At 43.8% G+C, this 14,323-nt stretch overlaps 1 protein-coding gene across 1 annotated transcript in view; it reads right to left on the reverse strand.

Annotated features, from left to right (window-relative positions):
* Positions 1-1,069: 1,069 nt before the first annotated feature.
* Positions 1,070-14,323, reverse strand: part of AACS (acetoacetyl-CoA synthetase) — a 172,885-nt gene continuing 159,631 nt past the window's right edge. Inside the window, exons 15-18 of the mRNA XM_088482114.1 lie at positions 12,246-12,315; positions 8,204-8,262; positions 7,198-7,400; positions 1,070-3,545 (exon numbers count right to left, since the gene is read on the reverse strand). Coding sequence (XP_088338240.1) covers positions 3,408-3,545; positions 7,198-7,400; positions 8,204-8,262; positions 12,246-12,315 — 470 coding nt within the window. The 3' untranslated portion in view covers positions 1,070-3,407. The remainder of the gene's footprint in view (positions 3,546-7,197; positions 7,401-8,203; positions 8,263-12,245; positions 12,316-14,323) is intronic.

Below are 14,323 nucleotides of genomic sequence, written 5' to 3' on the forward strand. Positions count from 1 at the left end.
CGTCATAGCCACCAGAGACCCATAACCCACACTTACCCGGAGCCAACTTAAATAGTATGTTCAATAAGTCGCGTACCTTCCCTCAGAATCAAGGAGACCGCAACCGGAAGTACATACATGGAACCTGATAATTCGCAAATACCCTGTCACCATTATATCAGAAAGTAGCACTAGCTATATATATATATTTTTTTAACCATAATGATTAAATTTTTCCAACTATTCTGATTCACCAGAACCTGGTAATAATTATATTAACATGTAAGATTATAAGCTAATGTAAGAGTCACAAGTTCTGACATTAGGACCGCAGGGGTTCCCAACCACGGTCCTCAAGGCACACTAATAGTCCAGGTTTTGAGGATAGCCATACTTGAACATAGGTGTCTTAATTAGTACCTCAGTTATTTTAATTTACCCATCTATGCTCAAGCATGGATATCACTAAAACCTGGACTGTTAGGGGTACATTTACTAAGATGGGAGTGCTATTAAGAAGTGATGTTGCCCATAGCAACCAATCAGATTCCAGGTATCATCTTCTAGAAAGTAAATGAGAAGTAGAATCTGATTGGTTGCTATGGGCAACATCACTTCTTAAATAGAACTATCTTTGTAAATTTACCCCTTAGTGTGCCTTGAGGACCGAGGTTGGCAAACACTGCATTAGGGGCAGTGTGTGAGAAATTATGTGGGGAACAAATAACGCAAATGAACTGCTAGGGGATACGCAGATGGGAAATGATTGAGAACCACTGGTCTATATTATCTGGTCTATATTATCTCAAACTCCCACATCTCAAACTCGGTCCTCAGGGAAAACATGCACCCCCAACTGTGCATGTTTTCCAGGTCTCCTCACATAATCACAAGTGAAATAATAAGCTCCACCTGTGGATCTTTTAAAATGTATCAGTGAATAATGATTACACCTATGCACCTGGAAGGTGACCTGGAAAACATGACCTGTTTGGGGTCCTGAGGACAGAGTTTGAGAACCACTGATCTATATGATATTTATGTATTACGAGCAAAACAACAGTCTGAAAACAAGGTAAAGACAATAATGTATAGACTTACTGTTGTTTTTTAATTCATAACATCCATATTTAATACACATTCTGTATTCTCACATGCTGATTAAAGTTCCAAAACATTTTTCACCTACACAGAGAATGAAATACAATGTTATGTAACATTTAAGCATTACTTTTTGGTATAAACAGCGATACATAGAATCTCTCATTTAAAATTAAAAATATGTCTTCGGTTTGACCTCATCTGAAACTTTGAAGTAAAACAATACAATGTCATACCTTTAGCAGCACTCTGTGCATTGTGATTATTCTAGCCTACATACTGCTAAATTCTGTTTTCCAGTTTTCAGTTTTAGTGCACTTATTGGATTTGTACCAATTTCCAGACCTGCCCATGTTATATGAAGGGTGTACACACCCACAGGCGCACACTGACATATAAAACTGTACTATAAAATACTTGGTAGTAAAACCTTATGTTATAACACCAGGACTGATCAATCAGCAGCTGTTAGTCATAAAAAGAGTCCTAAATGTATCTCCCACATCTGTCTGCCTATAGAAGCACAATTATATATTCTGTAAACAAACAAAGCTCATAATACAGCATAACCATCATTTACCCAGACAAAATATTATCTTATCAAAAAAAACAAAAAAAAACAAATATAACAACCCCATTACCTCAATTTAGTAGCCAAAGACTATATGGAGCTGCAGAATAAGTGTACACATTAACATATTTTGTTTTAAAGGAATAGTATCATTTGTGGCCCTTTTAATGAGTGCAGACACTCTTTGCTTTCACAACAATAAATGGAGAAAGCAGTTGGATCGGTGGCACCCCTGTACCAGCCACTGGTGGTGTGGAATCTTGTGTGCAATATAAAAGGGAATGTACTACTGGAAATCATATTCTTTACGTACAGAGGAAATGGCAGACTGTTCTCTTGCATTCTTGTCAGTCCTAGAAGTGAAAAAAAATCAAACATACAGCAGCAAAACCCTGGCAGGTGTCTTATGAGCACAGACTAAGAATGGTGTCACTGGGCGATTTACAATAAAATGTCAGCTACAATAGCATGGTGCCCTGCACAAGAGCAGTAAAAGGGAAACCTATTTCCTGTGTAAAAAAAATAGCAATTTAAATTTAGTGAAGTGCATCTCAAGGGCAAGATAACCAGCTCTCATTGGCTGCTAGGAGTTTGAGCACACTGTGTGTTTGTAGCTGGAAATACATGTCATTCCAAAAGGCCAGTGTGACACTATCCTAAGACATAATACAAATTAGCAACTGGTAGGGCCACTGCACAGACAAGGGGTGAATCTTACAGCCTGGATAGAATATTCCACTTGATTGGAGATTTTAGGAGGCTACAGTATATAAAATACAGTATGATACCACTAATAGGCACAATATATGTCAAATGTCAGGTTCACTACCAATTTGGAAATCCGGTATATACAAATTTTCAAGGATTTTTTTTTTCTTCACAACTTCATGGTAAATGTGGTTGTTGTTGTAAGTTAAGAAAGACTGCTTCTGCATGCTACATTCTAAGAACTATATGTAACAGGTTAACAGCGTTATCCTTTGTATAACTGTAAATGAAATGTTATCTAGATTAAGTCAATGTGGTTATAATGAAATTATCAAAAGACAAACTGTATAACAACAACAACCCAGTGGATAAGTGGCCACAAGCCGCCAGTGTAACAGCATCTCTTATATTTGTATCTATGTAGAGTGAATTTTCTCTCTTTTAGGCCACCACTATAACCCCTATGAGATACAGATAGTCCCCTTTATTGCAGGGTGTGTGAAAGGCCTCAGAGGTTACCAGTACCCGACTAGGTCACAGGGCTGGGCATCCCTGACATACAGCACCTGCATACATTTATAGGACATACTAAAGGCGAACAGTCAGGATCAATTATTTTAGATCCAGCCTCATTCTCTGTATAGACAGACGTTTTCTATTGTTATGTGCCATTGACTGACATGCTATATTTATCATATGTGATAAAGTGCTAAGTGTCTGAAGAACGTGTAGGCAATGCCTGACTCTTCAGCTGTTGTCAAACTACGACATATGAGCTGAAAGTAACAGGCAGAACATGATGAAAGCTGTAGTTTACTAGCTGAACAGTCACAAACTGCTTATACTTGGATTTAAGGAAGATAACCGGCCTAATTTTCATAAAGGTAAAAAGGCTTAAACCCCTGCTTTTCTAGAAGGTAAGATATTTGGTTCTGAAAAGTTTTTAACAAGACTGTCAAATGAATGACAAAATAATTGTCTGCAGAACAGATAGAAGACCATGTGCAAGACTGCGTGTTAGCCATTTACATGTAGTCTATGTACATTATCAAAAGTTCTGCAGCTCTGGAATATTGCGATACAGATCCAGGGACTGGGGGTTGGAGAAAGCCCCGCGGTGTGCTACTTCTTTGCCTGCGATTATTTGTTTTACAGCAACTTCTACTTTCTTCCCGCTTATAGTGTACTGGAAAAAAGAAAAAAGAAAATTGCTTACATGAGACCTTGCATGAAATACACATATGCAGAAGACTGATAAATACACATCGTCATTACTCACAATATTTATGAGCTGAGAAGAACCTGTGCAGTATATACACATTCACAAGCCTTTATTTTTCAAAGGAGATAAAATCACTGAACAAGCTTCCTAAGATGACTATTGAATCACGGCATCTGTCCCAACATTTTAAATTGATAAATTCAGACCTTTATTATTAATATCTTAGTTTGTTTGGTTCACAAGATAACACAAATCTACTGACACAAATAATTACTCATAACCACAAAAGAAGTGTATTTCTCTTAGGATGTATGATTTTAAATAAACAAGCTTATTTTAATGATTAATTTTATTTGAAAAAAAATAATAATAATAATCCACCATCACCTCTGTCCTGAAAGTAACAAGGTTGTCTGAAGCTTGAGGCCAAAAGCAGCTAAAAAGTGTTCACATGCCCAGAGACCCGGCAAGACATAGCAAACCCAGCCAGGAAAATGTGTCCACTTATGACTCTACTTATGTTAACATCTAATATAGTATGTTATACTACATATACAGAGATCTTAGAAGCTACCAGTTGGCAGGTGACGGGAGCATTATAAAGAAGGGAGAAGTGATTTTTAATGTAGATTCTCTTACACTATCATCCAAAAACTATGATTAAAAAAACCCAGTGCATAAATTCTGTAGGAGCAGTGAAAACCTAAGGCCCAAATTTATCGACAAGTGGTATGCTTGTTATCACTCATTACTAATCCTAAATGGAGCTCCATCCAATCAACTCCTAACTGTCATTTTACAAACACATGACATTTAGGAGCTGATTGGCTGGAGCACCATTTAAAATTAGTAACGAGTGATAACAAGAATATCACTCGTTGATAGATCTGGGCCTAAGGCCTGATTCAGATGTACACAGCTCATGCGCGGCTGTGATTTCTCACGGAATCACAAGTGTGAAAATATGCATTTCAGCTTCAGCATTCCTCTTGTGTAACTCCATGCGACGGACTGAGCTAACTCTTCCATGGCCACTTTCATATGTTAGCAATGCTCAACTGCGCTGGTGGATCCAATCTTTCCACCATGGACGCACCATCGGTGGCAACATCGACTTCCTTATCGACTTTCTCAAACTATGGACACAGTGGCTGTGGTGCTGCGAAAGAGAACGCAGCTAGATGCCAAAACACTACCATAACACGCTCATGCCACCTCTTTTTGCCATCACCTTAACTCACCACCCAGTCTCCACCCTGATACGCATGGATCTCAGACGCAGTCTCAAATCATGGGGATAGTGTACGTAAAGGTGTATGCCATCGCACAAATTGGTTCACACATGCGCAGTAAGGGTTTTCTAAACTTTCCACATATGCGCAGTAGCACAACATCACTCAACTGTGCCAACATCGGCACTGCGAGCACCTGTGAATCAGGATCTAGGTCAGACAAAATCTTAAATTCTGTCTTGGAACTACTGAGTCGTTGACAAAGATACGGCAGATATACACTTACAGATATTCACAAATTTACATCTAGTGGCATGTTATTTTCTATTCCACATATTCAAAGAACATAGTGCATTCATATGAAATTAACCATCATTTTCTACCAATTATCCTTTCCTGAAGACATATGAAATCTGCTGTTATCTTTCCCTATTAAAAACAATATTGAAAATTTGCACTAAAAAAGCTCTCTTAAAATACAATCTAGAAGAAAAGTAACAAAGACATACACGTAATTCGATATCAAGCAAGAAAAGGGAAGAAAGCAGAATAGAGCTCAGCACGTGAAAAAAAAAAAAAAAAAAATGAGAATTCACCTGGGGCCTCCCAAAGTGAATAAAGTAAAATACAAAGTTATGAAACAGGCAAAAATAAAGACATTTTCTATCCCACAGATACATTAGAGAAAGCTTAGGAATGCATATCAGTCTCCGCTGTTCTCTGCCAAACTCAGAGTTCCTTACATTAAATCTAGTGAGGCAGCATTATGTTAAATCCTGTTTTTCAGATGCTTATGACTTATGGGAAAAAGACTCAGATCATGATGAAACTTGGCAGTTCTATAATCATTCAAGGTCACAATTCTTTGCCAAACTTTCATAACATTTTGCTCGGTAGTTTTTGATTCTCTTTTGAACATTTTAACACATGCAAAGCTGGAGGACTGTGTGTGACAGGGAGAACAAATCCCATATGTTTAGTTTATTATACTGTATACTAGTATAATATTACCTAGAAAAGTGCACTAGTGTTGTGTTCATGCGCAAGAAAAAGGCTAAAGAACAGAAGTGGAAAGCTCTAACTCCTGAACTGGAATATCATGTGGTCTATGGTGCTCCTCCCATTCACATATACTGGGAGCTACATCTATAACACTACTGTTGCATCAGAAGAGTGGCAGGAAAACAGCAGAGGACCATTAATGACTTCATGGGGATCCGGTCAATATCCCGGCACATGGGATGCTGGCTGTTAGAATCCCAACACCTGTCAGAATCCCAGCGCCGGCATCCTGAAGGTAAGTAGCGGGGTTAGGCACTAGGGGGAGGGTTAGACACTAGGGGGAGAGTTAGGTTTAGGCACTAGGTGAGGAGGGGAGGTTAGGTTTAGGCACAGGCGAGGGAGGGTTAGGGGTAGGAGAAGGGTTAGGATATCCATTAAAAGATGTTGGTATGCTAACCCTGTCGGGATGCCAGCATCGGGATTTTGACCGCCAATATCCCGAGCACTGGCATCCCGTACCCAATCCGCTTCATGCACCCTAGTGGATTAGGTGAACAGCACAACCCAGACAGCAAGAGCACCATGTTTTAATATACTGGTTTTATGCAATGTTAAATAATGGGAGGAGTATTCCGTTTAACAGAGGAGTGCCATGGCAGTCTGATTCCAAAGGCTCACCTATTGCACTTTTGATTGTAGTATTTTATGTTTCCCCTTTTGACATCAAAGTGACAGTGCAGTACATTAATACAGTCTGTCCTGTTATGGTGGGGTCCTCTTGCTATATGCATAGTGTATTGCTTAGGTTGGTTGCATTAGCATGTTGCTCTGATACTGTGCAGTCATAATGGGAAGTGATCTAAAGATCAGTGGGTGCACTGACAGTTTTAATACTCCCAATGCAATGACTGAGGGATGCATATAAGACCCTTAATAAAAATGATGTTGCCAGTCCCTGGTTTGAGAAGTGTATGTGGAAGCAGGCTAAGGCAAGAGTCATTCCTGGATGGTTTCCCATCTACCGATTTCCTGATCCAAACCATAGCATTTCCTTATCATTTCTTTATTTATAAATCTGTAGTACCCATTACAGCCACATTATCAATTGCCCAGCAGACTTTTAAGTTTGCCACTTTAAAATGGCTGCAGATGGGTCATGTGAGCAGGAGGACCAATGAGAATCTGAAGATGGAGCCACGGAACCCCTACATGGCTGAAAGTAGCAGTGGTTCCGTCTCCGCAGGGTGGAAAAGGCATATTCGTAAACGATCGTTATGCAGCTTTAAAGTGTTTTTTAACACGTGATCCATGTTAATGCCAATCACACTATTCCACAATCTCTAATCTGTTATATTATAACAATGAATGTACTATACACATACCGGAATGTCTTTTGTTTCAAGGATCAAAGCTGGTACATGTCTGGCAGACAGTGACACACGAATAGAATCCCTCATCCTTTTCACCAGATTGCTGTTAAAGGTGAAGGTATTGTTCATTTTAAGAAAGAGTATCACCCTTTCCTCCCCATCTTTGTTGTACTGGGGGACGCACAAGCTGTCTGAGACTTCCACAAATGATTCAACTGCAAGAAGCGAGAGTTCAGTCCATTATACATCTACAAGTCGGTATTTACCATCTACTGCTGGGGCAATTTTTACATACTGCAGTTAGATTACACACTACCTCTGGCAAAACAGCATCACAATTACATAGACATAAAAAAAATTGCTGTACAGTACTCCACTTAGAAAACCCCCCATGATTTTGTAGAAACTATTCACATTTCCATTTTACTTGCAGAAAAGTAAAAAAGATGAACATATATTGTGGAATGTGAAATATAACCCCCATAAAACTCTGTCAGGTTAATGCAAACAATTTCCATACCCAATTAGCTTATTCTGCACTACACCATTCTTCCAAGTATCTATGTGAACTTTACTGTGCTTGGTATTACTGCTACTTATAATGCAGTTGCAGCTCAATGAGGTTTTTCCAATAATAACTGTGTGACCTGATCTATCCTCTAAGCCCCAGTAATAAGCAGCAGTTAATGTCTGTTGGAGAAGCGTAAAAGGGAATTGGAGGGGAGCAGTGGGATTCTAATCTGTATCTTTTCAGGAGACGTAATAATGGCTTTGTTAGCATAGCCAGTCAGCAGCCGAATGTTGAAAATGTGTTTAATTAGCAAGTCCCAGAAGTGAACTTCTGCATTACAAATCTTGGCTACACATTAGTCATTTCTTCCCACTTAAAATTCTGACAGTTTCTTATTTTACAATCACCTCTTTACCATTATGTAGGAAATGAACCTATTATATTCACTTGTTTGAGGGCTTGCGGAAATATTCATATTTTGTACTATATAAATCAGATCATCTTTACCTATATTATAGATTTCCGAGCTTCCAAATCGTACCCCATTTGGATTCAGTGTTCCATCACTGCAATGCAAAAGGTACTATTAACATTCATGCAATTGGCAGGTATGTACAATATACAATAAATGCATACTAATAACTACAGTGTGTTGACCAACTAAAAAGCCAAAAAGGTATGTTTACCATTAAGGGAAGAGTTGCAAGTAATGTACTGTAGGGCAAGATTTGTACATTCACAATACCCAAAGTATATGGTGTGTCTCATCAGTTTTGGTGGCAGGATATATTGCGTGCATATTTACAAAATACAATAAAAAATACTTCCTCCATCAGCACAATCACTTATTGCAAATATAGGACCTCATTCAGACACATTCGCAAGCGCTGAGCGCTCGCAAGCGGGTCGATGTTTAGGACCCGCGCGTGCGCAGCAGCGGCACTGCGTGTGCGGAAGCCCCGAAGCGAGAAATTCTCTCGCTCCGGAGCTCACTACAAAAGGGGCGGCTGTCTCTGTTGATCGACAGCTCGCCCCGTTTTGTAGGCGTGGCGGGGAGGTGGTTTCACAAACTGAAGCGTTCCTTAAGGAAAGCCTGCCGTTTTGTGGGCGGCTGCACTGACATCAGCAGTGATGTCAGTGGGGAGCTTCCTGCTTGATCAGAGCAGGAAGCTCCCTGGGGCTTGCGGTTGCCGAGACCCAACCTTAGGGCAGACCATCGCGACCATCAACCTGGTCGTAACCCACAGCTTAGCTAGCGACCAGGAGGCCACACTTCAAAACCCAAGCGGCCGCCCTCATTCAGAGCGACCGCTCGCATTTTGCGAGTGCCTCTGAATGAGGGCCATAGTCTCCTCTCAGCAAGCTCACGTTACAGTTATTTCATTTAACTGCGGTTTTAAGCTTAGTGGTCCTTTAAATGGGCAAATATAAAATGTGTTTTGGGCTATGAAACATTAAGAGCTTGTGTTGCAATCCTATGGCACAGACACAAGAGGTCACCTAGTCCTTTCTATATTCCTTTCTTTCCTATATAAAACTCTGGGCCTAATTCAGAGCCGGACGCTCTGACCAGAGCGCTCGCTCTGAATCAGGGCCCTCCTACATGAAAATGGAGCGTCCTCCTGGACGCTCGCATAGCTGTGGGTGACCACCCACAGCTTATGCGAGCGTCCATGATGATGGTCGCGATGGTCAAGACCATCACGACCATCGGGCTTGTGACGGAGACCCTGCGGTAGGGTCTCGCTGCCGCAAGCCCTGGAGTGATTATGGCTCTATCAGAGCCAAAATCACTCCCACTGACATCACTACTGATGTCAGTGGGGCCGGCTTCAGACGGTAGGCGTTCCCATGGGAACGCCTCCGTCTGGCAGCCACGCCCCCGGCACGCCCACCAAAGGGGGCGTGCTGTCAATCAACATCGACAGCACGCCCCCTTTGGTGCGAGACCCGGAGCGACGGCTACCACGTCGATAGCCGGGTCTCGCGCATGCGCACGACGGAGCTCCCTCCGTCGTGCGCATGCACAGTGGGGTAACATCGGCCCGCTTGCGAGCGGGTCTGAATGACCCCCCCTGTCTGACTATCAGAAATAGAAGTCCAGCAATTACTTTTGAGGCGGGGGAAGTAGAAGTCACTAGTTAGAAGTTGAAACTGTCTTATGGGTATGCCATGTGTAATTATTATTCCAGACATAAGAGGGATGTTACAGAGTTGCATATTAAAATAAACTTGACAAATCTGCACGTAACAAAATTAATTTACTACTATAAGCCAAGTTGGTGGCATCATAAGATGCATCCAGTTCTGCACAATTAGCATATGTGCAAATTTCAGTTGCCAGTGTACTAATACCCAGATATACCTATACATTTGTTTTGACAGCGAAAAACTAATTCGCTTTTAGATTTTATTTGCTTAAAAACATCTAAAAATACAGCCAATAAAATCTTCCTTCAATGCAAATGAAAGTAGCAAAAGCTTCTAAAATACAGCAACAAGATCATATAATATTGGCAAGCTCAATGAAGAAAACCACTATTATCTTCAGAGGTGAGTCCGCAACCAGCCAATCAATAGTTGGCTAGCTATCATAGCGGGCAACTATCTTGTATTTGCAGCAGCACTAGGTGATACAGCTACTGACAGACATATATGCATCTCAGTGCCTGCCTCCATTAGTAAATATGCAAACACGCCCTTAATGTACTCTGGGCCTGATTCAGAGATGTACGCTAATGTTGCTGCAGCTGTAAATTTGTATGCAGCTGCAGTGCCAAAATATGAAAATGTTGCAGTCGCCAGGATTTGTATTGAGACGCCCACCGGCATCTTTGAAAATCCAAGCGACTGTGGGCCTGATTCAGCAAGGATCGCTATTCTGCTAAAATGCACGCAACGCAGTGGCTAATATCAGCGGTGACATGCAAATGTTTGCATCCACATTGCGATCGCAGGCTAACATAAGGACGCCCACTTCCCCTTACTCACATCCGTATACTTTAGCAACATAGCAAAATAATCAGTAACATTTAGTAACATTGGACCCATACGCACAGTTAAGGCAGGTCAGACCTCACTCAGGAATTGCTACCTTCAGTGTACACTATCAGACCTCAGGCTGTGTATGGTATTGCAGTGGATAATTTATGCACGCCTCTGCAACACCGTTGAAACGCACTGGCACGCCTGCGTTTTCCCCGACCAGCCCCCTGTCACCACCCACAAACCACACTTCCTGTCAATCACTCGCAGTTCCGATCGCGGCGGCTGGTTCACGCAATCGGCCGATTGTTTCGCACTGCATATGCATCGCAGTGCGAAACAATCCTCTGATTGCATGCGTATTAGCAACTGCGGTCCTTGCTGAATCAGACCCTGTGTACAAAGACGCAGCTAGGTTGCAGATCTATCGATTATTGGAGTACCCTTATGGTCACGCAGAATGGTCACTGGAGCTGAGATGTCGGAGTAATTTTTACTGGATATGAGATCGCAATTGTAGGCAGAAGCACACCCCGAAAATAGATGCTACACGCCTGCACTTAAGTCGCCTCTCAATCACTTTGCGAATAAATCCTCATTGCAAAACAACATCAGTGGGCTGAGCAGTACAAATTTGAAAGAGGTATGCATCCGACTCAGTGTCAGATTAAGAGAGGAGGGAGCCCGTGTGCAGCCTCTGGCCGGGCTCCCTCTTCTCTCCATGGTGCAGATGCGAGTAGACTCTAGCACTGTGCAAAAGGGATAGACATCCGAAGCAGATTGTTAGCAACCATTGATGCTCCCAATCTGATGGAAACACTTTCCATCGATTTGCGTGTATTCGATGTTTGCCAACCATCTAATGAGGCTCTCAGGTGCCCACCCAATGGCTGGATGTACTTTTTCAGCTGTGGACACCCGAAAGTGGTGTCTGCAGCTCAGATAAAGTACGCATGCGCAAAAATATGACTGCTTCTGCACATATAAAGTATAACCATCGATGGTTATACCAGCAAATGGTTTTGATACTAGCCATTGCATCTCTGGGAGAATAGTGCCTACGCCATGTTCTCTGTGATTTCTGTACTGTGCATAAGCAGCGCAGACACGGACACTCTGAATCAGGGCCCTCCTACCTAAAATTGGAGCGGCCTCCTGGCAGCTCGCATAGCTGTGAGTGACCACCCACAGCTTATGCGAGCGGCCAAAAAGATGGTCGCGATGGTCAAGACCATCGCGACCATCGGGCTTGCGACGAGACCCTGCGGAAGGGTCTCGCTGCCGCAAGCCCAGGAGTGCTTTTGGCTCTATCAGAGTGGGGCCGGCCCACTCTAGGAACGCCTCCGTCTGGGCAGCAACGCCCCCGGCACGCCCACCAAAGGGGGCGTGCTGTCAGTCACCATCGATAGCACGCCCCCTTTGGGGCGAGACCCGGAGCTCCCTACGTCGTGCGCATGCGCACTAGGGCACCATCGACCCGCTTGCGAGGGCTCAGCGCTCGCGAGCGGGTCTGAATCAGGCCCTAAGTATAGTAAATGGGTGAACATAAATTAAAAGTACACACCTGCGCCCCAGCATTATGATCCCTCCTGTTTTAGGATTTATTTTGCAGTAGTCTCCATGAGCCCAGACACCTACAGACAACAAAGTTTTGTGAAAAAAAAACCTTTTACAAATCTTAAACAGCTCAAATTAGAAACAAAGCCACTGAATTAGACTTTCCAATAAACATTATTAAAGAACAATTTCAATCATGCCAATACATTTAAATGTAAACCCAACTCATCAAACCAACTTAGCAGAGGTACTCCAAGAAACAGAGGGGTCTATTTACTAAGCCTTGGATGGAGATAAAGTGGCCGGAGGTAAAGTACCAGCCAACCAGCTCCTAACTGTCAATTTTCAAACACAGCCTGTGACATGGCAGTTAGGAGCTGATTGGCTGGTGCTTTCTCCATCCACTTTATTTCCATCCTAGCAAATAGAGCCTAGAATTTGAAAGCAGATAAGAATTGATATGTCCCTCTAGTCTGCCCTATATAGACTATAGTTTTCTTCTTTTTAATAAAAAGCCTTTAATAAACAGTAGTCTAGTCAGCCTTATATACAGTACATGTTATATACAGGGCTGCCATCAGATTGTGGGTCCCGGGACTGAGAAAATAGACAGTCTGCTTACAAGAAGAGGTTGCGTAAAACAACAGCCCTCCTCCCGCAAAGTCATCTCCCCACTCTATGTTGCCCCAACCCTAACCATGCCTACCATGGGCTTTCCCCCCTCCATTTATCCCACAAATACCCCCATCCATGTCTACCCTGGGCTTTCCCCCAGTGGCGGGCTGGGCCGGGGGGCAGGGTGCCATGTGCCCCCCGGGCCGCAGCATCACTGTGACACAGACTGCACCGCGTGTGTAGCGCTGACCGGACGGAGTTCGGTCACGCTACACAAGTGACAAACACACAGCCGCCGGCTCCGGCAGCTGTGTGTTTGTTGTAAGCAGCAGCCAATGAGAGTCTGTCAGGCTCTCATTAGCTGCTGCTGCGCCCACTGCAGGAGCCGCTCCATCTTCTGGCTCCCGCAGTGGGCAACGGGAGAGGCGTCATGACATCATATGACGTCTCTCCCATAATGCCCGGGAAGGACAGACGGAGGAGCGGATGGCGACGGCGGGAGCGGGAATTCAGGTAAGTGTTTTTTTTTTTTTTTTTACTATGTGTGTCTACTGGGGGGGGGGAGGCTGGCACTACAAGGGGGGAGACCACTACTGGGGGCACCACAAGGGAGGAACCACTACTGGAGGCACTGCAAGGGGGGGGGGACTACTACTAATGGGGGCAATACAAGGGTGGGGACTACTACTACTGGGGGCACTACAAGGGGGGAGGACTACTGGGAGCACTACAAAGGGGGAACCACTACTGGAGGCACTACAAGGGGGAGATCACTACTGGGGGCACTACAGGGGGGGGCTCTACAAGGAGGGACCACTACTGGGGATTATAACTGGGGGCACTTCAAGGGGGGGGGGGGACTACAACTTGGGGGACTACTACTGGGGGCACTACAAGGAGGGGGACTACTACTACAAGGGGGGACTACTACTACTATGGGCACTACAAGGGGAGGGGACAACTACTAGGGGCACTGCATAGGGGGGAGGGGACTACTACTAGGGGCACTACATAGGGGGGAGGGGACTACCACAGGGGGCCCTGCATCGAGGGACCACTGCTGGGGGCTCTATAAAAAGGGCAATACTGGGGGTACTGCATAGGGGGGAGATTACAACTGGGGCCACTATTTAAGGGGCACTGCATAAGAGTTACCACTATTGGGGGCACTGCAAGGGGTGTGGACTGCTACTGGGGGCACTATATAAGGAGCACTGCATAGGGGGTAAAACTACTGGGGGCACTATATAACGGGCTTACTACTGGGGGCACAAGGGTCACTGCACAGGGGGGACCACTACTGGGGGCACTACTGGAGGCCTGCATAAGGGGGTCCTCTCCTGGGGCACAGGGGGGCACTGCATATGGGCACCACGACGGGGCTGTCCCTAATCTTTATTTTTACTTTACATTAATCCCATATGGCCAGCCTCCTCCCTGGAACACTTGAGGGGGGGGGGCGCCGTAGCA

The sequence above is a fragment of the Taudactylus pleione genome, unplaced genomic scaffold (genome assembly GCF_031769625.1).
Source record: "Taudactylus pleione unplaced genomic scaffold, aTauple2 ptg000282l, whole genome shotgun sequence".
Taxonomy (NCBI): Eukaryota; Metazoa; Chordata; class Amphibia; order Anura; family Myobatrachidae; genus Taudactylus; species Taudactylus pleione.